The sequence below is a fragment of the Chamaea fasciata genome, unplaced genomic scaffold (genome assembly GCF_029207755.1).
Source record: "Chamaea fasciata isolate MVZ Bird 193981 ecotype frontalis unplaced genomic scaffold, bChaFas1.0.hap1 SCAF_23, whole genome shotgun sequence".
Classification (NCBI taxonomy): domain Eukaryota; kingdom Metazoa; phylum Chordata; class Aves; order Passeriformes; family Sylviidae; genus Chamaea; species Chamaea fasciata.
Genome location: NW_027094108.1, coordinates 1,265,620 through 1,288,147, shown reverse-complemented (window position 1 = coordinate 1,288,147; position 22,528 = coordinate 1,265,620). Strand labels below are relative to the sequence as shown.

Below are 22,528 nucleotides of genomic sequence, written 5' to 3'. Positions count from 1 at the left end.
AGACGGAAAACTTGAATTTAAAGATGGAAAAATTAAATGGGCAGCGGGGAAAAAAGTCTCAAATGGACACTAATCAAAATTTAGGAATGCTGTGAAATGGATCATGGGAGCAAAGAGCAGAAGGAGAGGTGCATGAGCAGCAAAAAGGAATAATTTTTTTATAAATTGCTTTATAAAATTGCTTTTAAAAGGATAAATAATAATAGAATAAAACAAGAAATTGCTTTAAAAAGGAAGCAAAGCGAAGATTTCTGTGAGTGCCTCGGTGCATGGAAATATAAACAACAAAAAAGAGAAGTTAATGACAAAAGGTAAATGCAGACTCAATATTTCTGTGCCGAAAAAAAAACCCCCAAAGCCAGGAATAGGAAACGAGAAACCCTTTTTATTTTTGGGGTGGCTGCTGAGAAGGAAACACAAAACTCGAATGCTCTGGGTGAAGAAAAGAGGGAGAATTCGGGTCAGAAAGTGTGAGAGAGCTGAACACAAAGGGCTCGGGTGGCTGCTGCACTCGAGTCTTGCAGGAGCACGGGATTTGCAGAGAGATTGCATCATTTACCAGGGATATCAGCGTTTCCGTGGGTAAAAAAACCCACCCCGCTAATTATGGGGTTGCCTGTAATTCCTGGGAAAAAAAAAAAAAAATGATGCAACAGCTGTGAGGGAGGTGGATTAACTTTGGGAATTGCAGGAGGGGAATATAATTAATCCAAATCGACGCGGGACTGTGGGAACCAGACCTTTGCCAAACCCATTGAATCGATGGCAGGTTTGGGAAAAAAAAATTTAAAAAATTCCGATTTAGTGAATATAAATAACAGAGATGTGAGAGACAGCATGGGGGGTGTGAGCGACAAACGCACAGGTTGTTTTAGGAGGGCTCCCAGGGGAGGTTTTCCTGGAGAATCTGTGCGATCAGGCTGGGGTTTATGGGCTGTTGGGCTCTTCCCATCTGTGTTTTACCCTCGCACTGACAAAATAGTCCCAAAAAAAACCCGACTGCAGGAGAGAGCAGCTGAGAACGGGGTGTGCCACCAAATCCCTGACCTTTGAAAGCAGCTCCTTCATCCCCCTCCCCTCTCTGTGCAGAATCCATTAACCCTTCCCGGCCCAGCGAAGCTCTGCAGGGCCATAATAGTAATAGTAATAGTAATAGTAATAGTAATAGTAATAGTAATAGTAATAGTAATAATAATAACAACCATAAATTCCGTGATTTTTCACGGCAGGGGTTGCCCGTGTGAGCTCTGCACGGCTGGGAAACGACCAAGCAGCAGCCCAGCACCTCCTGGCCGAGAGCAGACCCTGCGGCAAACAGCCCCAGCTGTGGTTGGGGGTTTTTTTGGGGGTTTTTTTTTGGCAGGAAAAGTGTGATTCCTGCTGGGATCCGTGGCTAACACGGTCAGGGTTTACCGTGACCGCAAACGTGCCGTTCCTCCAGTTGGTTCTAAATATAAAACCTCGCCAGCACGGAGCGGGGACACAGCTGCTGCTGCTGCTGGGGCAGGTCCTGGTGGCTCACTGGGACAGCAGTGACACCACCAGGGCTGGCAGGGCCAGCTGCCACCAGGGGCTGGGGACAGAGGGGACAAAGCTCTCGCAGGGTTCTGCCTCCAGGAGAGGCTGAACTGGAGGCCGGGCAGCCCCTGGAGCTCCGGGAGGGTTTTGGGAGCTCGGGAGTTATTTATAGGAGCCAGAGCAGCGGCAGGAAAGGGGACACGAGGGGCCAGGCCAGGCATTCCGGGCCCCAGGGGTGGTGCCAGGAGCTCCTGCTGCTCCTGCAGCCCCACGAAATCCAATCCAGCATTCCCCTCCCCGGGCAGCAGGATGGCAAAAAGAAAGGATGGGGACAGCCCTGCCTGGGGAGAGCCCCAGGAACCAGGCAGGGAAAGGGACAGTGAAGGATGCACGAGGCAGCATCTCCAAGAAAAACTTCTTTATTGTTGGCTTCTATTGCTTGTGTCCCCCTCCCCAGCCCCACGTAGTGCAAAAAATTCGGAGAGACAAGAGTTCCACATAAATAAGGTCGGGTGGAAGTTACAGAGGAATCAAAGTGACGACGCTCGGACACGGACCTGGAGCAGGAGTGGCCCCAGCAGGGAGGCCAAGGGGAGCCCCTCCGTGCCCCCCAAAATCAGGGCAGGGGCTCCTGCCTGGCCCTGCTGGGAAAGAAGAACCCCCAGAGGCCGGAGCCCCCCCGGCTGGGGGACGCTCCTGGGCTGGGAATTCCGACAAGGAACACACCTCGGGTGAGACACCGCGGACTGAAACCGGCCGGGGAAGCCACGCGGAGTTGTTCTTCCGCCCCTTCCCACGGCGGTTTGCCACGTACGGACAGACAGACACAGACACGCGTCCCCTCTTCCTCCTCCTCCTCCTCCTCCTCGGCGCGGGGGACGCGCAGCACCAGGAGCAATCCCACCCTGGCATGGCCCAGGGCAGATGCTGACACCTCGTGTCCACACAGTGTGGGTCGGGGGGGGGCTCGGGACCCCCCCAGGAGATGCTGGGGAATTGTTTTGCCCTTTCCTTCCTCCTCCTCCTCCTCCTCCTCGCTGCGGCACAGGGGAGCGGTGAGCACCTGCATAGTTTGGGCGGCGGAGGCAGGAGGTTCCCCCCTCCAGGGGTTCCCGTGGGTCAGGCTCGGTGGGGTATTGCTCAGGATGCAGCCGGGGATGGGGGCGGGGGGGGGGGGGGACAGGAGCCTGTCCCTGTCCCTCGGGAAGCAGGACAGTGTCACCATTTAGTGTGACCGCTGCAGATTCCAGCGGGGGACAAGGGGACCTGGTGCCAAAATCCCCCTCGGCTGCTGCGTTCCTCCCTTCCCAGAGGGTCTGCTCCCAAGGCACAGCTCCCTCCCCACCCTGCGGCAGCCCCAGCTGGGGCACAAACAGGCAGGGATCTGCCCCAGAGCTCTGGGACCCCACAAAAGCCCCATGGAAATGAACGGTTGGGGCACAGCACTGCAGGGATCTGCCCCAGAGCTCTGGGACCCCACAAAAGCCCCATGGAAATGAACTGTTGGGGCACAGCACTGCAGGGATCTGCCCAGAGCTCTGGGACCCCACAAACACCCCATGGAAATTAACTGTTGGGGCACAGCACTGCAGGGATCTGCCCAGAGCTCTGGGACCCCACAAAAGCCCTATGGAAATGAACTGTTGGGGCACAGCACTGCAGGGATCTGCCCCAGAGCTCTGGGACCCCACAAACACCCCATGGAAATGAACTGTTGGGGCACAGCACTGCAGGGATCTGCCCAGAGCTCTGGGACCCCACAAAAGCCCCATGGAAATGAACGGTTGGGGCGCAGCACTGCAGGGATCTGCCCCAGAGCTCTGGGACCCCACAAAAGCCCCATGGAAATGAACGGTTGGGGTACAGCACTGCAGGGATCTGCCCCAGAGCTCTGGGACCCCACAAACACCCCATGGAAATGAACTGTTGGGGCACAGCACTGCAGGGATCTGCCCCAGAGCTCTGGGACCCCACAAAAGCCCCATGGAAATGAACGGTTGGGGCACAGCACTGCAGGGCTGAGCCGCTGCCACGGCTCGTTCCTGGTTTGGAACTAGCCCCGTTTGCCCCTCCTGACTGAGCTCTGCTCTCCCTTCACTTCTGGCTCCTCCTGAGCTCCTCAGCATCCCGGGCCAAGCCCAGCACCAGCCCCTTCCACCTCTCCACGGGGATTTTGGGCTCCAAAGGGGGGCCAGGGACAGCTGGATGTGAGCCCAGCAGGAGAGCGAAATCCTGATGTTGGGGTGGAAAGGGTTGGGAGCTCGCTCGGGTGCACAAAGCAGAGCAGATTTCACTGATTTTATCTTTTTTTTGAACAAAGCAGATTCCTCAGACCTGCCTGGGCCACCCCACAAGGACCAGGAGAGAATCGCAGAGCCTGGACACTCGCAGGGTCCTCTGCAGGACAGGGAAAACGGGAGAGCTGCTGAGCTGTGACAGGCTGGGGCATTGAGAAAGGGACAAAAAGAGGATTTAGAGCCTGTTCCAAAAGCCAAAAAGGCCTCCCCCAGACAGGGGGAAGCAGCCAGTCCTGGTTTTCAGGAGCTGCTGGGAATTCCGGGTGTAACAGGTGAGGCACTGTGAGTGAAGGATGCCAGTGGGCTTGGAAAAGCTGCAGGCACCTGTCCAGGGGAAATCAGACTGCCAGGAAAAGGACCCGGAGCTGGGGAGTCCCTGCCTCGTTTTAAATTCTTCTTTCATCCCCCCTCCAAAGAAAGGAGAAATCTCTCGCTACTTGAAAATTCAGGCCCGCAAGTGCCACAGGAGCGAAATGTGAGGCCTGGGAGTGAGAACAGGGGGGAAAAAAGGAGAAAGGAACGAGTCCCAAAGAGCTGGAGCGGATTTCCAGTATTTCCAATGCTACATTTGAACAGGACTGAGGCACCAGAGGTCGAGGGGTTCCTCCGTGGCGTGGGGAGCAGCTGAGCCGTGCCTCAGCTCACACACACAGAGCAGCCCCTGAAAACACCACACCACGGGGGCCCTGGCTCTAGGACAGCCGCCACAGAGCTGATTTATCCAACCTTGAGCTCGTTAAAGTGGTCGCTTAATTGCCAGGGAGCCGCTGATGGGAAACGGCGCCTCCTGATTTCGGCATCTCCCACCCAGCCCAGCCATCCACAGAGAACGTTCTTCCAGGGCACAGGAATCACCCCCTCAGCAAATGAGAAAAGGAGCAGCATCCCCTCCGGAGCAGAGGGGATGGGGAATGTGTGAAAAATAAAGGGATGTGAAGTCGTGGTAGCGTTCAAATTAAAAAAAAATAAAATAAATTAATACCCCAAAAAAGTAATGCCAGGCAATCCTCCTCGTTCAGGAGAACCGACCCCTTTCCACACAACCCCAGGGTCTGCTTTGCAGAGAGGGGAGCAGCAAACAGGCCGGGCTGCCCCCAGGGAATGCCTGGCAGTGCCAGCCGTGGCACCGAGGCCACCTGGGGCCACCGAGGTCCCCTGGGGCCACCTGCCCGGCCGGCCACTGGCCAGAGCCGCGCCCGGCTGGCACCTGAGCGGGTCAGGGCAGCCGTGCAGGGCTCAGAGCTGTCCCCAGCCGTGCCCCCCGCCCTCCCCACCCCGCAGGGCTTCTCGTGGTTGTGTTTAAGGCATCAGAGACACCCTCGGAGCCTCGGCAGCGGCCCCAGAGTCCGGGACAGTGCACACGGGCTTGGCTTGGCTACAGTGACATTCAGAGCAGCGGGGTGACACGGTGGCCCTGTCCCCTGGCAGGGTGGCCGTGTCCTCCGGCAGGGCTGGCAGGGTGGCCGTGTCCCCTGGGAGAGCAGGCCATGATCCCTGGCAGGGTGGCCGTGTCCCCAGGCAATGTCCACCAGAAGGGTGGCCGTGTCCCCGGCAGGGTGGCCGTGTTCCCTGGGAGAGCAGGCCATGTCCCCTGGCAGGGTGGCCGTGTCCCCTGGCAGGGTGGCCATGTCCCCTGGGAGAGCAGGCCGTGTCCCCTGGCAGGGTGGCCATGTCCCCAGGCAATGTCCACAGGCAGGGTGGCCGTGTCCCCTGGCAAGGTGGCCATGTCCCCCAGAAGGGTAGCTGTGTCCCTGGCAGGGTGGCCGTGTCCCCCAGCAGGGTGGCCATGTCCCTGGCCGTGTCCCCTGGCAGGGTGGCTGTGTCCCCAGCCCTGCCCGTGTCCCTGCCAGGGTGGCCATGTCCCCCTGCAGTGTCCCCAGCAGGGTGGCCGTGTCCCCGGCAGGGTGGCCGTGTCCCCCGGAAGAGTGGCCATGTCCCTGCCAGGGTGGCTGTGTCCCCCTGCAGTGTCCCCAGCAGGGTGGCTGTGCCCCTGGCAGGGTGACCGTGTCCCCCCGCAGTGTCCCCAGCAGGGTGGCCGTGTCCCCAGCAGGGCGGCCGTGTCCCCGGCAGGGTGGCCGTGTCCCCCGGAAGAGTGGCCATGTCCCTGCCAGGGTGGCCGTGTCCCCTGGCAGTGTCCCCAGCAGGGTGGCCGTGTCCCCTGGCAGGGTGGCCGTGTCCCCCAGAAGGGTGGCTGTGTCCCTGGCAGGGTGGCCGTGTCCCCCTGCAGTGTCCCCTGGCAGGGTGGCCGTGTCCCCCAGAAGGGTGGCTGTGTCCCTGGCAGGGTGGCCGTGTCCCCCAGAAGGGTGGCTGTGTCCCCCCGCAGTGTCCCCTGGCAGGGTGGCCGTGTCCCCCAGAAGGGTGGCTGTGTCCCTGGCAGGGTGGCCGTGTCCCCCCGCAGTGTCCCCGGCAGGGTGGCAGTGCCCGGTGGCACGGCCGCAGCACGGGCAATCCCACAAGCAGCAATGGTTTTGGGGTCCCCCCCTTTTGCCCAAAGGAGCTTTTGGGGGGCAGGTGGGAGGTGCTGGATGAGTCTGACCAGAGCGAGAACCCCCCTCCTCCGCTCGGAAGCACAGCTGGTGGCCCTGGTGACCTGCTGGGTGTCCCCAAACCCCCCCAAGGAGGGGCCGGGCCGGCCTTCGTGCTGTCCCCGTCACCGCGGGCGGGCGGCAGCGCTGTCCCCCGCGGCCGGGGGCGTCCCCTGCGTGTCAAAGGCTGGTGGAGGACACCGAGAGGGTGGGCGAGGAGGGCGGGGGGAAGTTGAGCAGCTCCAGCACGGCCACCCCGACGCTGCTGCGGCGGGTGAACATGCAGGACGCCGCCACCCACTTGTTGGTGCGCGGGTTGTACTTCTCGATGGAGTTGAGGCTGGAGCTGCCGTCGTTGCCCCCCACGGCGTAAAGCCACCCGTCCATGGCCACCAGGTCGTGGGTGCTCCTGGAAGAGAGAGCGGGGGGTCAGGATGGGAGGTGTTAGTGCTGCAGGGACCTGCCCAGAGCTCCAGAATCCCATAAACACCCCGTGAAAGTGAATTGTCGGGGTACAGCACTGCAGGGACCTGCCCGGAGCTCCAGAATCCCATAAACACCCCGTGAAAGTGAATTGTCGGGGTACAGCATCACAGGGACCTGCCCGGAGCTCCAGAATCCCATAAACACCCCGTGAAAGTGAATTGTCGGGGTACAGCACTGCAGGGACCTGCCCGGAGCTCCAGAATCCCATAAAAACCCTGTGAAAGTGAATTGTCGGGGTACAGCACTGCAGGGACCTGCCCGGAGCTCCAGAATCCCATAAAAACCCTGTGAAAGTGAATTGTCGGGGTACAGCACTGCAGGGACCTGCCCGGAGCTCCAGAATCCCATAAACACCCCATGAAAGTGAATTGTCGGGGTACAGCATCACAGGGACCTACCCAGAGGTCCAGAATCCCATAAAAACCCCAAGAAAATGAACTTCTGGGGCAAGCATCACAGGGATCTGCCCAGAGCTCCCGAACCCCATAAACACCCCATGAAAATGAATTATTGAGGCACAAACAGGCAGAGAGCAGCACAGAGACACAGATCTTCCCCTTCCCTCTGACACTCTCCTCCAAACCTCATAAATACCAAACTCCATGAGCCCAAAATCCTCAGGCTTTTGCAAGCCTTAATTCCTCCCACAGCCCAGCAGCATCTCCGTGGGCACAGCCAGCTCAAGCCTTGCTTCCTTTATGGCCACACAAACTGCTGAGGATAAATCCCCCTGCAGGAAATCCCTCCTGGCACAACCTGCAACCCCTCTCAGCACAGCAGGAGCGTGCCACAAACCCTAAAACATCCCTGAGGATAAATCCCTCTGCTGAAAATCCCTCCTGGCACACCCTGCAACCCCTCTGAGCACAGCAGGAGCGTGCCACAAACCCTGAAACCCCCAATGTGTCTCTGTTTTAGGGTTTGGAAGGCACAGTGGGGTGGGATCCCTGCTCCTCTGCAGAGGGGGGTCAGAGCCTGTAGCCCTGGTTCTCTGTCCGAGGTGTTTTGGTTTTCTGGAACTCCTTTCCCAGGGAATTTTCTGTAAACAGGAGAGATATTTTTGTAAACTGTATTATATTATCCATCCTTTTCCCTGGGAGGGATTTCTCCTTGCTGTCCCTCTGCTCTGACCAATGTGAGTGAAGAGGTTTTGCCTTTGTGTCACCCATCACACTGGTCTGTGTGAAATGGTGTAAAAGGGAGACACATCCCAAAAACAGAGGAGTCATTTTCAGCCTCCTGAACCCCGGAGTCTGTGTCGCTGTGGGGTAAAAGGGCATCAAGAGCCCCTCACCTGCGGATGTTCATGGGGGCCACACTCTCCCAGGTGTTGGATTTGGGGTTGTAGCGCTCCACAGAGTTAAGGCAGCTGGTGCCATCGTTGCCCCCGGCCACGTAGAGCATCCCCTCGAGCACGGCCACGCCCGCGCTGCTCCGGCGGCTCAGCATGTTGGCAATGGGGCTCCAGGTGTTGATCTGGGCACAGGGAACACAGCAGACACTCCACATTTCCCACACGTTCCCTGCCGGGTCAGCGCTGTGGGGTCAGCCCTGCTCTGATCACGCAGCTCCTGGTGTGAAAAGCTTTTTTGGGGGGGGATCTCAGTTCTTTCCTCCCCGCGGTTCCCAGCAGGAATCTCTGCTGCCGGGCTCAGGAGAGACCAGAGTAGAGAGGGCTTGTAGGGAGTGATCAGGTCACCCCTGAGTCTCCTTTTCTCCAGGCTGAACAGCCCCAGCTCCCTCGGTCGTTCCTCACAGGGTTTGTGTTCCCAGCCCCTCACCAGCCTCATGGCCTCCTCTGGAGGTGTTTGAGCATCTCAGTGTCCTTCCTAAACTGAGATCCCAGAGCTGGACACAGCACTCAGTGTCCATCCTAAACTGGACCCAGCACTCAATGTCCTTCCTAAACTGGACCCAGCACTCAGTGTCCATCCTAAACTGGACACAGCACTCAGTGTCCACCCCAAACTGAGGCCCCAGTGGGCGCTGGCAGGAGCCATCCCAGGGGCACACAGATCCCCGTGCCAGGCCACCAGTTGTGTCCCAGCTGCATGCCAGCCCAGCCACGGGGGCTGAGCTGTATCTATTTCCAATTCGTGTGAGTGCAGCTGGGGCTTTACAGCTCATGAAAAGCCTCCAGGACCTCGCCTTTGATCTTCCTGCAGCGGCTGACCCTGCTGGAGCTGAGCTCTGTGTCCCTGGGCACAACACGTGTCCCCACCACGCCGGGTGTGCAGTCAGCTCAGCTGGGAGCTGGGAGCAGCTCAGGGCATGGACAGGATCCCTGCTTTCCTCAGGAACACAGGATGTGGGGACAGAGGGAGTTCTGGTGGCCAAAAGCTCACGGGGAGCTCTCACAGAGCAGCTCTGCACCACTTTGCTGAGGATTGCACCCCGGATGCTCTGTCCCTGCTGATCCCCCTCCCTCTCACAGCTGGGTTAAGGCCTTCCAGGCACCCCTGAAGAGGGGAGGAGCAGGAGAACCACCCAAACCTCCCCCGTTTACCTGCGGCTCGTACTTCTCCACCGTGGCTAAGTGCGACGAGCTGTCGTAGCCCCCGACTGCATAGAGGTTGCCTTCTGCAAAGACACCCACAGGGGCACGGGGGGACGAGCTAAGGACACGTCCCCTGTGCCACCACAGCCCCCCACAACGTCACAGGTGACCCACACAGGTCCAGGCTGAGCCTCCCCTGCCCCAGGCAGCTCCTCCCTCCCCTTCCAGCAGGGGCGGTGTGGAATGTTCATCAGGCGAAGCTCCCCAGAGAGCTCCTGCTGCCTCCTGACCTCCCCGTCGCTCCCGGAGCTGCCCGTGCTCCCCGCCGCAGCCCCGGGGTATTTTTAGCGGAGGAGGCTGGAGCAGGGGAACGCCAGGCTCGGCTGTGGCAGGCTCAGGGGAGCTGGGGATGGAGGGGAGGGAAGCTCAGAGTCAGCAGCGAGCTGAAAGCAGAGAGCAGGGCAGGGGACGGGCACGGGGACACTGGGACAGGTGGGGAGCATCCCCAGGGGGATCCAGCTCCTGCTGGGGCTGGGATGGTCACTAGAAGGACCCTCCTGCTCCCACAGTGAAGGATTAATCAGGCTGTCCCTTCCCTTCCAGGGCCAGGGGACCATCCACAGCCCCAAACCAGAAGGGAACAAACTGTGGATCCCCTGAGGAGCTGCCCCCAGCGTGTGACAAATCCCAGTAATCAGTAAGTCTGAGCAGGACAGAGGCAGGGAGCACATGGGGACGTGGCAGAGGGGACAGGAACTGGAGCAGAGCAGCGACAGGAACCCCCCCAGCAGCGCAGCAGAGCCTGCCCAGGACCCCCCCAGCCCCCCGGGCAGCACCCACCTAAGGTGGCCACGCGGACGTAGCGCCTGCGGGTGCTCATGGCCGCGATGGACGTCCAGGTGCCCGTCAGGGGGTCGTACCTCTCTGCACTGCAGCGGGCAGGGACACAGGGACAAAAGGTGGGACACTGGGCACGCCCAGGTCACAGCTCTTGGACACGCAGCCCCCGAGGGAGCTGGGGACAGACAGGGCAAAGGGAGGGGGAAGCTGACACGGGCTGGGTGCTGTTGGGGCAGAGTGGGGTTCGGGGTTTTTTTCCCCACTGGGAGAAGGAGCTGGGTTACAAAACCTCCCCTGAAGGGGCAGCAGCAGGGCTCCCCGCTCCCAGGACAGGGCACGCAGGAGCAGGGAGGGCTGGAGCAAGGCAGTCCCTACCTGTTGAGGCACGAGGCCCCATCGTAGCCCCCGGCAGCGTAGAGGAGCCCGTGAAGGGCTGCCACGCCCAGGCAGCTCCTCCTGGTGCCCATGGACACCTCGGGCTGCCAGGAGTTGGTGACAGGGTCGTAGGACTCCACAGTGGCCAGGTCAGAGGTCCCATCGTAGCTGCAGCGAGAGGAGGGGAGGAGAGGCTGCTCAGAGAAGCTGTGGCTGCCCCGTCCCCGGAGCGTCCGAGCTGGACGGGGTTTGGAGCAAACTGGGATGGCGGAAGGACGGAAGGATGGCAGGGGGTGGGATGAGGTGGGGCTGTGTTTTCCAACCCAAACCAGTCTGGGATTCTAAGGGAAACGGGAGGAAACGCCTCCAGCTCAGGAGGCAGCCTGAGCCCCCACAGCACAGGGGCTGTCCCATGGCGATCCCAGAGATCATGGTGACCCCAGGGCAGGGCCGTGCTCCCACGAGGGAGCCCCGGGCCACCCTCCCTGGCCGCCCCCTGCCCCGTGCCGTGCCCCCTTACCCGCCCACGGCGTAGAGCTTGTTCCCGATGGCGGCGACGCCGACGCGGGCCCGGCGCGTGGACATGGAGGCCACCATGTGCCAGCGGTCCGTGCGCGTGTCGTACGCCTCGCAGTCCCCGTGGATGGCAAACAGGCTCCCTCCACCTGCTCGGGGAGGGCAGACACAGCCACACAGTGACACAGTGACACAGCCACACGGTGACACGGTGACACAGCCACACAGTGACACGGTGACACGGTGACACGGTGACACAGTGACACGGTGACACAGCCACACAGTGACACAGTGACACAGCCACACGGTGACACAGTGACACAGCCACACAGTGACACGGTGACACGGTGACACGGTGACACAGTGACACAGCCACACAGTGACACGGTGACACAGCCACACAGTGACACGGTGACACAGTGACACAGCCACACAGCCACACAGTGACACAGCCACACGGTGACACGGTGACACAGTGACACAGCCACACAGTGACACAGTGACACAGCCACACGGTGACACGGTGACACAGCCACACAGTGACACGGTGACACAGTGACACAGCCACACAGTGACACAGTGACACAGCCACACAGTGACACAGTGACACAGCCACACGGTGACACGGTGACACAGCCACACAGTGACACGGTGACACAGTGACACAGCCACACAGTGACACAGTGACACAGCCACACAGTGACACAGTGACACAGCCACACGGTGACACGGTGACACAGCCACACAGTGACACGGTGACACGGTGACACAGTGACACAGCCACACAGTGACACGGTGACACAGTGACACAGTGACACAGCCACACAGTGACACAGTCACACAGTCACACAGTCACACAGTCACCCTCGCAGTCCCCGTGGATGGCAAACAGGCTCCCTCCACCTGCTCGGGGAGGGCAGACACAGCCACACAGTGACACAGTGACACAGCCACACGGTGACACGGTGACACGGTGACACGGTGACACGGTGACACAGTGACACGGTGACACAGCCACACAGTGACACGGTGACACAGCCACACGGTGACACGGTGACACAGCCACACAGTGACACGGTGACACGGTGACACAGTGACACAGCCACACAGTGACACGGTGACACAGCCACACAGTGACACGGTGACACAGTGACACAGCCACACAGCCACACAGTGACACAGTGACACAGTGACACAGTGACACAGCCACACAGTGACACAGTGACACAGCCACACAGTGACACGGTGACATGGTGACACAGTGACACAGTCACACAGTGACACAGTCACACAGTCACCCTCGCAGTCCCCGTGGATGGCAAACAGGCTCCCTCCACCTGCTCGGGGAGGGCAGACACAGCCACACGGTGACACGGTGACACAGCCACACGGTGACACGGTGACACAGTGACACAGTGACACGGTGACACAGTCACACAGTCACACAGTCACCCTCGCAGTCCCCGTGGATGGCAAACAGGCTCCCTCCACCTGCTCGGGGAGGGCAGACACAGCCACACAGTGACACAGTGACACAGCCACACGGTGACACGGTGACACGGTGACACGGTGACACGGTGACACAGTGACACGGTGACACAGCCACACAGTGACACGGTGACACAGCCACACGGTGACACGGTGACACAGCCACACAGTGACACGGTGACACGGTGACACAGTGACACAGCCACACAGTGACACGGTGACACAGCCACACAGTGACACGGTGACACAGTGACACAGCCACACAGCCACACAGTGACACAGTGACACAGTGACACAGTGACACAGCCACACAGTGACACAGTGACACAGCCACACAGTGACACGGTGACATGGTGACACAGTGACACAGTCACACAGTGACACAGTCACACAGTCACCCTCGCAGTCCCCGTGGATGGCAAACAGGCTCCCTCCACCTGCTCGGGGAGGGCAGACACAGCCACACGGTGACACGGTGACACAGCCACACGGTGACACGGTGACACAGTGACACAGTGACACGGTGACACAGTCACACAGTCACACAGTCACCCTCGCAGTCCCCGTGGATGGCAAACAGGCTCCCTCCACCTGCTCGGGGAGGGCAGACACAGCCACACAGTGACACGGTGACACAGCCACACGGTGACACGGTGACACAGCCACACAGTGACACGGTGACACAGCCACACGGTGACACGGTGACACAGCCACACAGTGACACGGTGACACAGTGACACAGTGACACAGTGACACAGCCACACAGTGACACGGTGACACAGCCACACAGTGACACGGTGACACAGTGACACAGTCACACAGCCACACAGTGACACAGTGACACAGCCACACGGTGACACGGTGACACAGCCACACAGTGACACGGTGACACGGTGACACAGTGACACAGCCACACAGTGACACGGTGACACAGTGACACAGTGACACAGCCACACAGTGACACAGTCACACAGTGACACAGTCACACAGTCACACAGTCACCCTCGCAGTCCCCGTGGATGGCAAACAGGCTCCCTCCACCTGCTCGGGGAGGGCAGACACAGCCACACAGTGACACAGTGACACAGCCACACGGTGACACGGTGACACAGCCACACAGTGACACGGTGACACGGTGCCACAGTGACACAGCCACACAGTGACACAGTGACACAGCCACACGGTGACACGGTGACACAGCCACACAGTGACACGGTGACACAGCCACACAGTGACACGGTGACACGGTGACACAGTGACACAGCGACACAGTGACACGGTGACACAGTCACCCTCGCAGTCCCCGTGGATGGCAAACAGGCTCCCTCCACCTGCTCGGGGAGGGCAGACACAGCCACACAGTGACACAGTGACACAGCCACACAGTGACACGGTGACACAGCCACACAGTGACACAGTGACACAGTGACACAGTGACACAGCCACACAGTGACACGGTCACACAGTGACACAGTGACACAGTGACACGGTCACACGGTCACACGGTCACACGGTCACACGGTCACACGGTCACACAATCACAGAAAGAGACCAACCTCAGCTGAGCACAGCCACCTTTCAGGGAGTTGTGGAGAGTGATCAGGTCACCCCCGAGTCTCCTTTTCTCCAGGATAAACAGCCCCAGCTCCCTCAGCCGTTCCTCACAGAGTTTGTGTTCCCAGCCCCTCACAAACCTCAATGTCCTTCCTAAACTGAGATCCCAGAGCTGGACACAGCACTCAGGTGTGGCCTCACCAGTGCCGAGTACAGGGCAAGAATCACCGCCCTGCTCCTGCTGGCCTCACCATTCCTGATCCAGGCCAGGAGCCATTGGCCCTCCTGGCCACCAGGGCACACTGCTGGCTCACATTCATGGCTGTCACCCCCAGGTCCCTTTCTGCTTGGGCACTGTCCAGCCTCACCATTGCCAGTCTGTAGTGCTCCAGCGGGTTTTTGTGGCCAAAATGCAGGACTCAGCACTTGGACTTATTAAACTTCATCCCATTGGACTCTGCCCATCCATCCAACCCTTCCAGGTCTCTCTGCAGAGCCATTCTCCTTTCCAACAGCTCAGCGTCACCTGTGAATTTACTAATGAAACACTCACCACCCTCATGCACATGGTCAATAAAAATGCTGAACATAGCACAGAGCCCTGAGGAACACCACCTTTCAGCGGAGCAAACACAGACCCCAAAACCTCCCCTGGGATGGGGTTTTGGGGCTGGGGGGGCAGCAGGGCCTTACCCACAGCGAAGAGCACGGTGCTGGCCCCCTCGCAGCGCCGCGGCCGCGTGCGGCTGTTGCCCAGGACCCCTCTCTGCTCGGGCATCAGGTGGTACTTGAGGGCCTCGATGAGCAGGTCCTTGCACTCGGAGTGGTGCCGCACCAGCAGCTCCGTGTCCACGTTGCTCATGAGGAAGTCGCGGCTCAGCAGCGGCAGCCGCACGCACTTCATGAGCTGGGGAGGGAAGGGGATACAGGTGAGCTCACCTGTAAGTGACAGCTGTGTTAATTAACCAATACAGCCTCTCCCCTGATGAGTAACAGCCACGTTCAACAAGGGTCAGTGAGAGAAAAGTGAGAGAAGAGAGGGGGTGAGCTGGGAAGGATCATTGTGGAGGAGGAACCTTGAGGAATGTGAAAGAGAGAATCATGAAGAAGAAGAAGGAAGATCCTGGGCAGAGAGAGTCCCTGCTGGGAGGTCAGTCCCGGGCTGCAGTTTGAGCCTGTTGTTGGAACCTGTACTTATAATCTAGCCAGGTCAAAGCCTGCACTCAGAGTCTGTAAATTAATCCCTGCAGACATAGTCTAGCCAGGTCAAAGCCTGAACTCAGAATCTGCAAACAAATCCCTGCAGTCAGAGGCTGCAAGGGAAACCTCCAGTAGGAGCTTGCTGCAGTCACAGTCAGTGAATGGTTGGAATTAGGATGACTAAGCCGTGAAGAGGAATAAACCAGGAGCCTTTTAATGCTGTGTTTAACAAGAATTCTGTGTCTCAGCTCATTTTTACCCTCTAGCAAGAGGACTGCTGAAACAGTGGGGGGACAGCAGAGCAGGCCTTGGGACACAGGCACGGGGGCAGGGTTAAACTAAAAGGGATGGACTGAGGTTGGAGATCAGAGAGAAACTCTTTACTCAGAGGGTGGTGGGGCCCTGGCACGGGCTGTCCTGAGGCTGCCCCATCCCTGGAAGCGTTCAAGGCCAGGTTGGAGCAGTCTGGAGTAGTGGAAGGTGTCCCTGCCCACGGCAGGAGGCGGGATGAGATGGGATTTAAGGTCCAGGACCTGCTGTTCCTGCCCTGTCCTGCAGCTTCCTCCAGCCTCGTGCCCACCCAGTCCAGGCACTCGGAGATGGCGAGCAGAACCAGACCCCTTTTCCCAGCACTCTCACCCCTCTCCCAGCCCACTCTCCCCCTTTCCCAGCACTCTCACCCTGGGCACGTGCTGTCTCCTGCTGTCCACATCGTGTTTGACCCAGCTGAGCACAGCCCTGTACACCTCCTCCTCCGAGGGCACGTTGAGGCTGTCGCTGGAAATGAGGTCCAGCACCTGCAGGGCAGGGTGGGGTGGGGAGGGCAGCGCTGGTTGGGGTGGACTGGGAGGGAAGGAGACATTCCCAGCTCCCAGCCCGTGGCCCCAGCAGTGCCAGGGGCAGAGCTCTGCCTCCTGGAGATGCTGGGGCCTTCCAAACAGCAACTGGGTGCCCCAAAAGCAGCTTGGTGGGGACATCTCTGCCCCCCCTGCTGTGGCTGAGGCTGCTGCAATCCTGACAAATCCCGTCACTGCCAGCGGCATCAGCGAGATGGCTCTGCTGGCATTTGTCCCTTCCGTATTTCCTGGGACAGACCCAGGAGCCCTGGCTGCTCCCAGCACTGTCCCTTCACCTGCCAAGGGCTGCAGGGCTGCAGCGGGGGGGGGATGTGGGCCCTCCCCTCACTGCCACCCTGCCACTGCCCCGGGGATGGGTGAAGGGCGGTGTCTGACCCTGCTGAGGGAGCACACAGGTGGGTGGTGCAGGGCAAGGACCGGGAATTGCTCCTGCCCGGGGAGACGGGCCGCACTGGCACCACACGGTGACCAGCAAGAAACGTGAGCTGAGCTGATTTAAACACCCCAGCCACGCGCCCAGGGCAGCCAGGACCCATTGCCTGGGCTGAGCTCCCAGAGCCAGGGCAGTGTGCTCAGAGCTCACGTGGCCAAAATCACCCCCCGTCCTCCCCTCCCATCCTTATTTCCCGTGGGATTCAGCCTGCTGACAGAGCTCTCCCCGCAGCCTGAACAGAGTGGGGCCAAAGCCCAGAGCCCGGCTACAACCCTGTGCCAAACCCCATCCCCTCAGCACAGACCCCAGGCAGAGCAGGAAAAGCTTTGCTGCACCCAGACCTCCACTCTGCCAGCGGGGCCTCACCTGTTTGAGGGGCAGCAACATGAACTCCTCTGTCTTGGACACCTCCACGAAGTGCTGGAGGACGTACTTGTGGGCAGACTTGAGGAGGTCGCTGCAGGAGTGGGTGTCAGCAAAGCCCCGGATGCCCAGGCAGTTGGAGGGGTCGAGCTGGCTGAGCAGGAACTTGCAGCAAGCATCCCTCACACCATTGAGCTGAAGCAGGCTGGCAGCAGGAAGGAGGGTCTGGCAGGGTGGAAGAGAACGGGGGGAAAAGGGAGTTTCCAGGGAGAGGAAACGATTTTCACCCTCGTCCTGACGAGCAGAGCGGGTTTAGTGAGCACCTCCAGGCACAGAAGCACAGAAAGGACAGAGCACTCCTGGTTTGTGAGGTAAAGAACAGCCGGGGAGGACACCTGTAACACCCCCAGGGGCCAGGGGAACGGCAGGTGCTCAGGAACAGGGCTGGGAACTGCACGGTGCTTTGAGGAAGGGAAGCAGCTAAACTCCCCGACCGCTGCCAGATCCACAGGAACAGCTGGCAGCGCCGAGCAGAAGGAGAGAGGAGTCCCCAGGAGGTGAAGGTGGCACAGAACAGCTTGGTGGGGGAAAGGGGGGTTTGGGGAGAGGCTCCTACCTGCACATTCCCCTCTCCCACCACGATCTCAGCCGTGTAGGCGTACTGCACCAGCTGCTCCAGCGCCTGGGGGTCGATGTCGTGCAGTGTCACATGGGTCTGGCGGCTCTCACTCATCTCATCTGGGGCAAAGGACACCAAAAAATCAACAAAAATCAACAAACCTCACCCAGCAGGGCTGTTTCCCCACAGGAGGATGCGTGGAACGAGCTGAATCCACATCCCAGCCCAGGGAGGTTTTTCTGGGCAGCTCTGGGGAGTGGGGACCAGGACTGGAGGAGGGATCCTGGGCAGGGAGCTGAGGGCAAAGGGAATCAGGGAAGGGAGGGAAATGCAGGATTTAACCATGCATGGAACAAGGGGTTTGTTTTTGGAACAAACAGCTTTTTTCTGCCCAGCTCTAGGGACTGGGGACCAGGTCTGCAGGACGGGGGACAGGATCCTGTGCATGGGCAAAGGGAATCAGGGGAGGCAGTGAAAGGAGGAATATTCCTGCTCCCGCTCACAGAAATCCCACAAGAAAGGGCAGGGCAGCGAGTGAAACGAGGAATATTCCTGCTCTTGCTCACAGAAAGGACACACGGAAAGGGCAGGGCGGCGAGAACAGGGAGCAGGGACAGAAGATCCGGAAAGGATTTTTTAATTTCGAAAGCAGAGGACGGGGGAAAGGATTTGCAGAGGGGAGGGCTGCGGGCAGGGCCGGCCCGGCCCCTGGGGAAGAGAGGACTCTACTTGCTTGTGAACATGGCGTGGAAGTAGGGGCTGCACGAGGCCAGCACCACCTTGTGGGCCTTGATCTCCTTGGTGGCCACGTGCAGGACGATGTCGCAGAGCAGCCCCCGCTGCCGCATGCGGTTCATGCAGACGAAGGCGTCGTGGTAGTGGCGCTTGGAGTTGTGCGAGATGCTGTGCCCGTCGCGGTTCAGCAGCTGCACGGCCCCCTCCATGGCTGCGGCGGGCAGGGAAGGGGGCTGCCCCTTCCCACCGCCTCTGGAGAAGGGGGAGAAAAGGAAATGGTCAGTCTGGTGTCCAAAGAGACGGCCTGCAACAGGGGCTGGGCAGTGGTGAGGGAATACGGACGGCTCAATGAGGCAGCAGGGAGCCCTGGTGGGCAAGGAGGACAAGGGCTCCTGGCCTGGATCAGGAATGGGGTGGCCAGCAGGACAGGGAGGTCATTCTGCCCCTGGAATGGGCACTGGTGAGGCCACAATTCGAGGGCTGTGTCCAGTTTAGGATGGACACTGAGTGCTGGGTCCAGCTCTGGGATCTCAGTTTAGGAAGGATGTTGAGATGCTCAAACACCTCCAGAGGAGGCCACGAGGCTGGTGAGGGGCTCGGAACACAAACCCTGTGAGGAACGGCTGAGGGAGCTGGGGCTGTTCAGCCTGGAGAAAAGGAGACTCGGGGGTGACCTGATCACTCTCCACAACTCCCCAAAAGGTGGCTGTGCTCAGCTGGGGTTGGTCTCTTTCTCCAGGCAGCGCTGACAGAACGAGAGGACACAGCCTCAAGGGGCACCAAGGGAAATTTAGGTTGGATATTAGGAAAAGGTTTTTTACATAAAGAGTGATAAAGTATTGGGATGGTCTGCCCAGGGAGGTGGTGGAGTCACCATCCCTGGGTGTGTTTAAAACAAGCCTGGATGTGGCACTCGGTGCCAGGGTTTAGTTGAGGTGTCAGATCTGGGTTGGACTCGATGACCTTGGAGGTCTTTTCCAGCCTGGTGATTCTGTGAATTCTGTGAATAATTCTCTATTTATGAAAAGGCCTTCACAGGATACACCTGGGGCAGTACAAGGGCCCGGCCATGGCTCCACCCAAGATGGACAGCCAGTCACGAGTCTTCACACTTTTGTAAGTTTTGGTCCATTTACACGTTGGCGTTAATTGTCCAATTCCAGCTCCGGGTGATGCAGTCCCATCCTCCCAGTTTGCCCTCCTCAATTCGCTGTTGTTTGCACTTTTTGGGCCTGAAGCTGAAGTCCTTGGTTCTGGGGCTGGAAAAGGATTTTGTTTTGTCTGACTGAGCTGTGATAAGGATTGATAACACTTCATATGAAGTTCAGAGTTTATACCAGTGCAGTGCAGAATCTGGAAAAATGTGGAAGCTAAACCTGAAGGCATCAATCTGGGAAAACGTGGGAGCTAAACATCAAACCAGGCTTCAGCCCTGGGTGATCCCCGTGGGAGCCACCACAGCTCACACACCCCGTGCCGACAGTGACCCTGACAGCTCTGAGCAGGCCCTGCTGGGGAAATGTCACTTGGGTCGAACAAAGAGGGGAAATTCAGGTTCAATATGGGGAAGGAATTCTTCCCTGGCAGGGTGGGGAGGCCAGAATGGATTTCCCAGAGAAGCTGTGGCTTCCCCTGGATCCCTGGGAGTGTCCCAGGCCAGGTTGGATGGAGCTCAGAGCACCTTGGGACAGTGGAAGGCGTCCCTGCCCGTGCAACTAGATGATTTTTACAGTCCCTTCCAGCCCCGAACCGCCCTGTGATTCTAGGAAAACAAAACCTGCGTGATCAAGGAACGTTTATTCATGCAGAGCTCTCCTCCTCCCCTCCCGGTGCTGTTTGCATCCAGCCTGCTCCAAAAAAAAAAACCAACCAAAATCCTTTTTGGCTTCCTCCGTGCCAGCAGCACCCGAGGAGGGAGAGCTGGGGAGGGCGAGGAGGGGATGAGTGAGCAGCGGGAGGAAGGAGGGGGAGGCAGCAGCAGGAAAAAAGGCAGCTGGGTTGAGGAAAAAAAGAAAACAACCGGGATTTTGCTGCCCCCGCATCCCCGCGGCGAGAGAGAATCCCCTCAGCCCCTCCTCGCACACCTCCACATCAGCCCTGCCCAGCCTAAAAATAGCAGCCCAGCATCCTGTGCCTGCTCAGCCACCTCGCTCTTCCCTTTTTTCTATTTTTCCTTTTTAAAGAGCAGTTGTAGCACGTACCAGTGTCTGGGGGAGGGAAAAGAACAAAAAAAAAAAAAAAAGAGAAAAGATGAATAAACACGTTTCCTGAGCGGGGGAGAAGCCAGCGATGCCCTTTTCCATTCACATCCCCCGGGGTGCTACGAGATTCCTCCTGGATTCCTCCTGTCCCCGGCAGCGGGGAGCGCTCAGGCAGGGCCTGCTGGTGCTCCCAGCAGGGACAGCACAATGTCACCGTGTCACCGTGCCGCGAGGAAGAGCCCCGGAGTGTGGCCTTGTCCCCCCAGCATCCCCACCTCCTAATTCACCTCTGCTGGCTGAGATGCCCCCAGAAAGGAGCTTTTTTCATTATTATTATTATTATTATTATTATCATCCCTTACCCTGTTAGGGCTGCAGAGGGTCAGGGCTGGGCTGCAGAGGTCCTTGCCCAGAGCCGCTGTGGGGCACGCAGAGCTTCCCCATGCCCAGCTGCAAGCCCGAGGGTTCTCCTGCCCCGCCTCGTTCCTCTGTGCCATTTGTGCCCACCAGTATTTCGGTCGTGTCCCCACTCCAGAGCTCCCTCCTTGTCCCTCGGGGGGGCCGGGAGTGAGGGACAGCAGCTCCTGGATCAGTGGCAGGGACAGAGCAGCACAGAGCCGCGGAAAGGAGGCACTGCTGCTCCCGGGAGGTTTGTCAGGAAGGTTTTGGCAGCACCCAGAGGGCCCAGCAGGCTGGGGGTGCTGCTGGAGCCTTTGGGGGGTGACTTCCAAAGAGCTGGAAGCGCCGGGCTCCCTTCCAGCCCTGCCACGAGTCGCGGCGTGGCCCTGGGAGAGTGACAAGGGACACTGTGACAGCCCAGCGAGCCCCATGGCCAGCAGGCAGAGCTCAGTGGCCTCTCCCTGTGGTCTGGCCCAGGGCTCTGTCCCCAGGGCTGGCACAGGGTTTTGTCCCTAGGGCTGGCACAGGGTCATGCCACCCACCCCGGGTGACACCGCCACGGTGCCACCGCAGCCACTGCAGTGCCACTGTGCCCCACGGGTGTCCCCAAAGCAGGGGACAGTCCTGGCAGCCTGAGGCAGCTGTGCTGGGTGGTTTTTTGGCTCCAGCCTCCCCGAGGAGCTGCTCACTGAGGGGACGGTGTCACCCTCCCGGAGCCCTGGCACGGGGCTGGGTGAAGCCCTGGGTACAGTCCCAGTGTCCTGCAGCCCTGGTTCCGTGCCTGAAAGGTTTTAGTTTTCTAAAATTCTTTCCCCAGAAAGTTTTCTGTGAACGAGAGAAGTGTTTTTGGAACTGTACCACGTTATTCATCCCTTTCCCTAGGAGGGATTTCTCCTTGCTGTCCCTCTGCTCTGACCAATGTGAGTGAAGAAGTTTACCTTTTGGTCACCAATCAAACTGGTCTGTATAAAACAATATATAAAATAAAAAGTCACTTTCAGCCTTCTGAAGCTCCAAGTCTGCATCGTTGTGGTGTAAAACAACGTCACTGTCCCCTCCAGCCCCAGTGTCCCCACGAGGACTTGTCCCCATCAGAGCTCCTCTGCTTTAACAGAACAAAACCGGAGTGGGCAAAGGGCTGGAACACCCCAGCGCTGCTCCCTCGTGCCCCTCTGTGCTGGCAGCACGAAGTATCCCTCACTTCCTCGCTCACACTTCATGCCCAGGAAACGAGGGCGAGGTGATTAATGGGGGGTAATTAACTGCCTGCACCACGGGAGACACTGGGGCAGTGTCCAGAGCTCCAGAGGTGGGGAGAGGAAGCACAAACCCACTTTTGTGGGCAGCAGCAGCAGTGCACGTGTCCCCACGGGCTGGGACGGATGTGCTGCCTCCCTTGGAATAACTCTGAGGTTGTGGCACCAAAAAAAAACCCAAAAAAACCCAAAAAGACACAAAAAGAAAAAAAAAAAAGGAGGCGTTTGTTTGGCTCCTCTGCGCCAGAGCGTGGCCGTGCATAACAGCTCTGTTAATTAATGCAAATGATCCCTGCCCAAAGGGAGGCCTGTTCTCTGCTCACAAAAAAAAAAAAAAAAAAAAAAAAGCCAAAAATAAACCCCATATTT

General features: G+C 58.9%; 1 protein-coding gene across 1 annotated transcript; it reads right to left on the bottom strand.

The window, feature by feature from the left end:
• Window positions 1-5,104: 5,104 nt before the first annotated feature.
• On the bottom strand, window positions 5,105-18,724 carry KLHL17 (kelch like family member 17). The gene is made up of 11 exons (XM_066202978.1): window positions 18,302-18,724; window positions 17,566-17,687; window positions 16,953-17,174; window positions 15,977-16,093; window positions 14,790-15,003; window positions 11,059-11,203; window positions 10,539-10,706; window positions 10,164-10,252; window positions 9,333-9,406; window positions 8,121-8,302; window positions 5,105-6,749 (listed from the first exon to the last, which is right to left on the bottom strand). The coding sequence occupies exons 1-11, from the start codon at window positions 18,510-18,512 to the stop codon at window positions 6,521-6,523; spliced, it is 1,773 nt and encodes a 590-aa protein (XP_066059075.1). The 5' UTR covers window positions 18,513-18,724; the 3' UTR covers window positions 5,105-6,520.
• Between the last annotated feature and the right edge of the window lie 3,804 nt (window positions 18,725-22,528).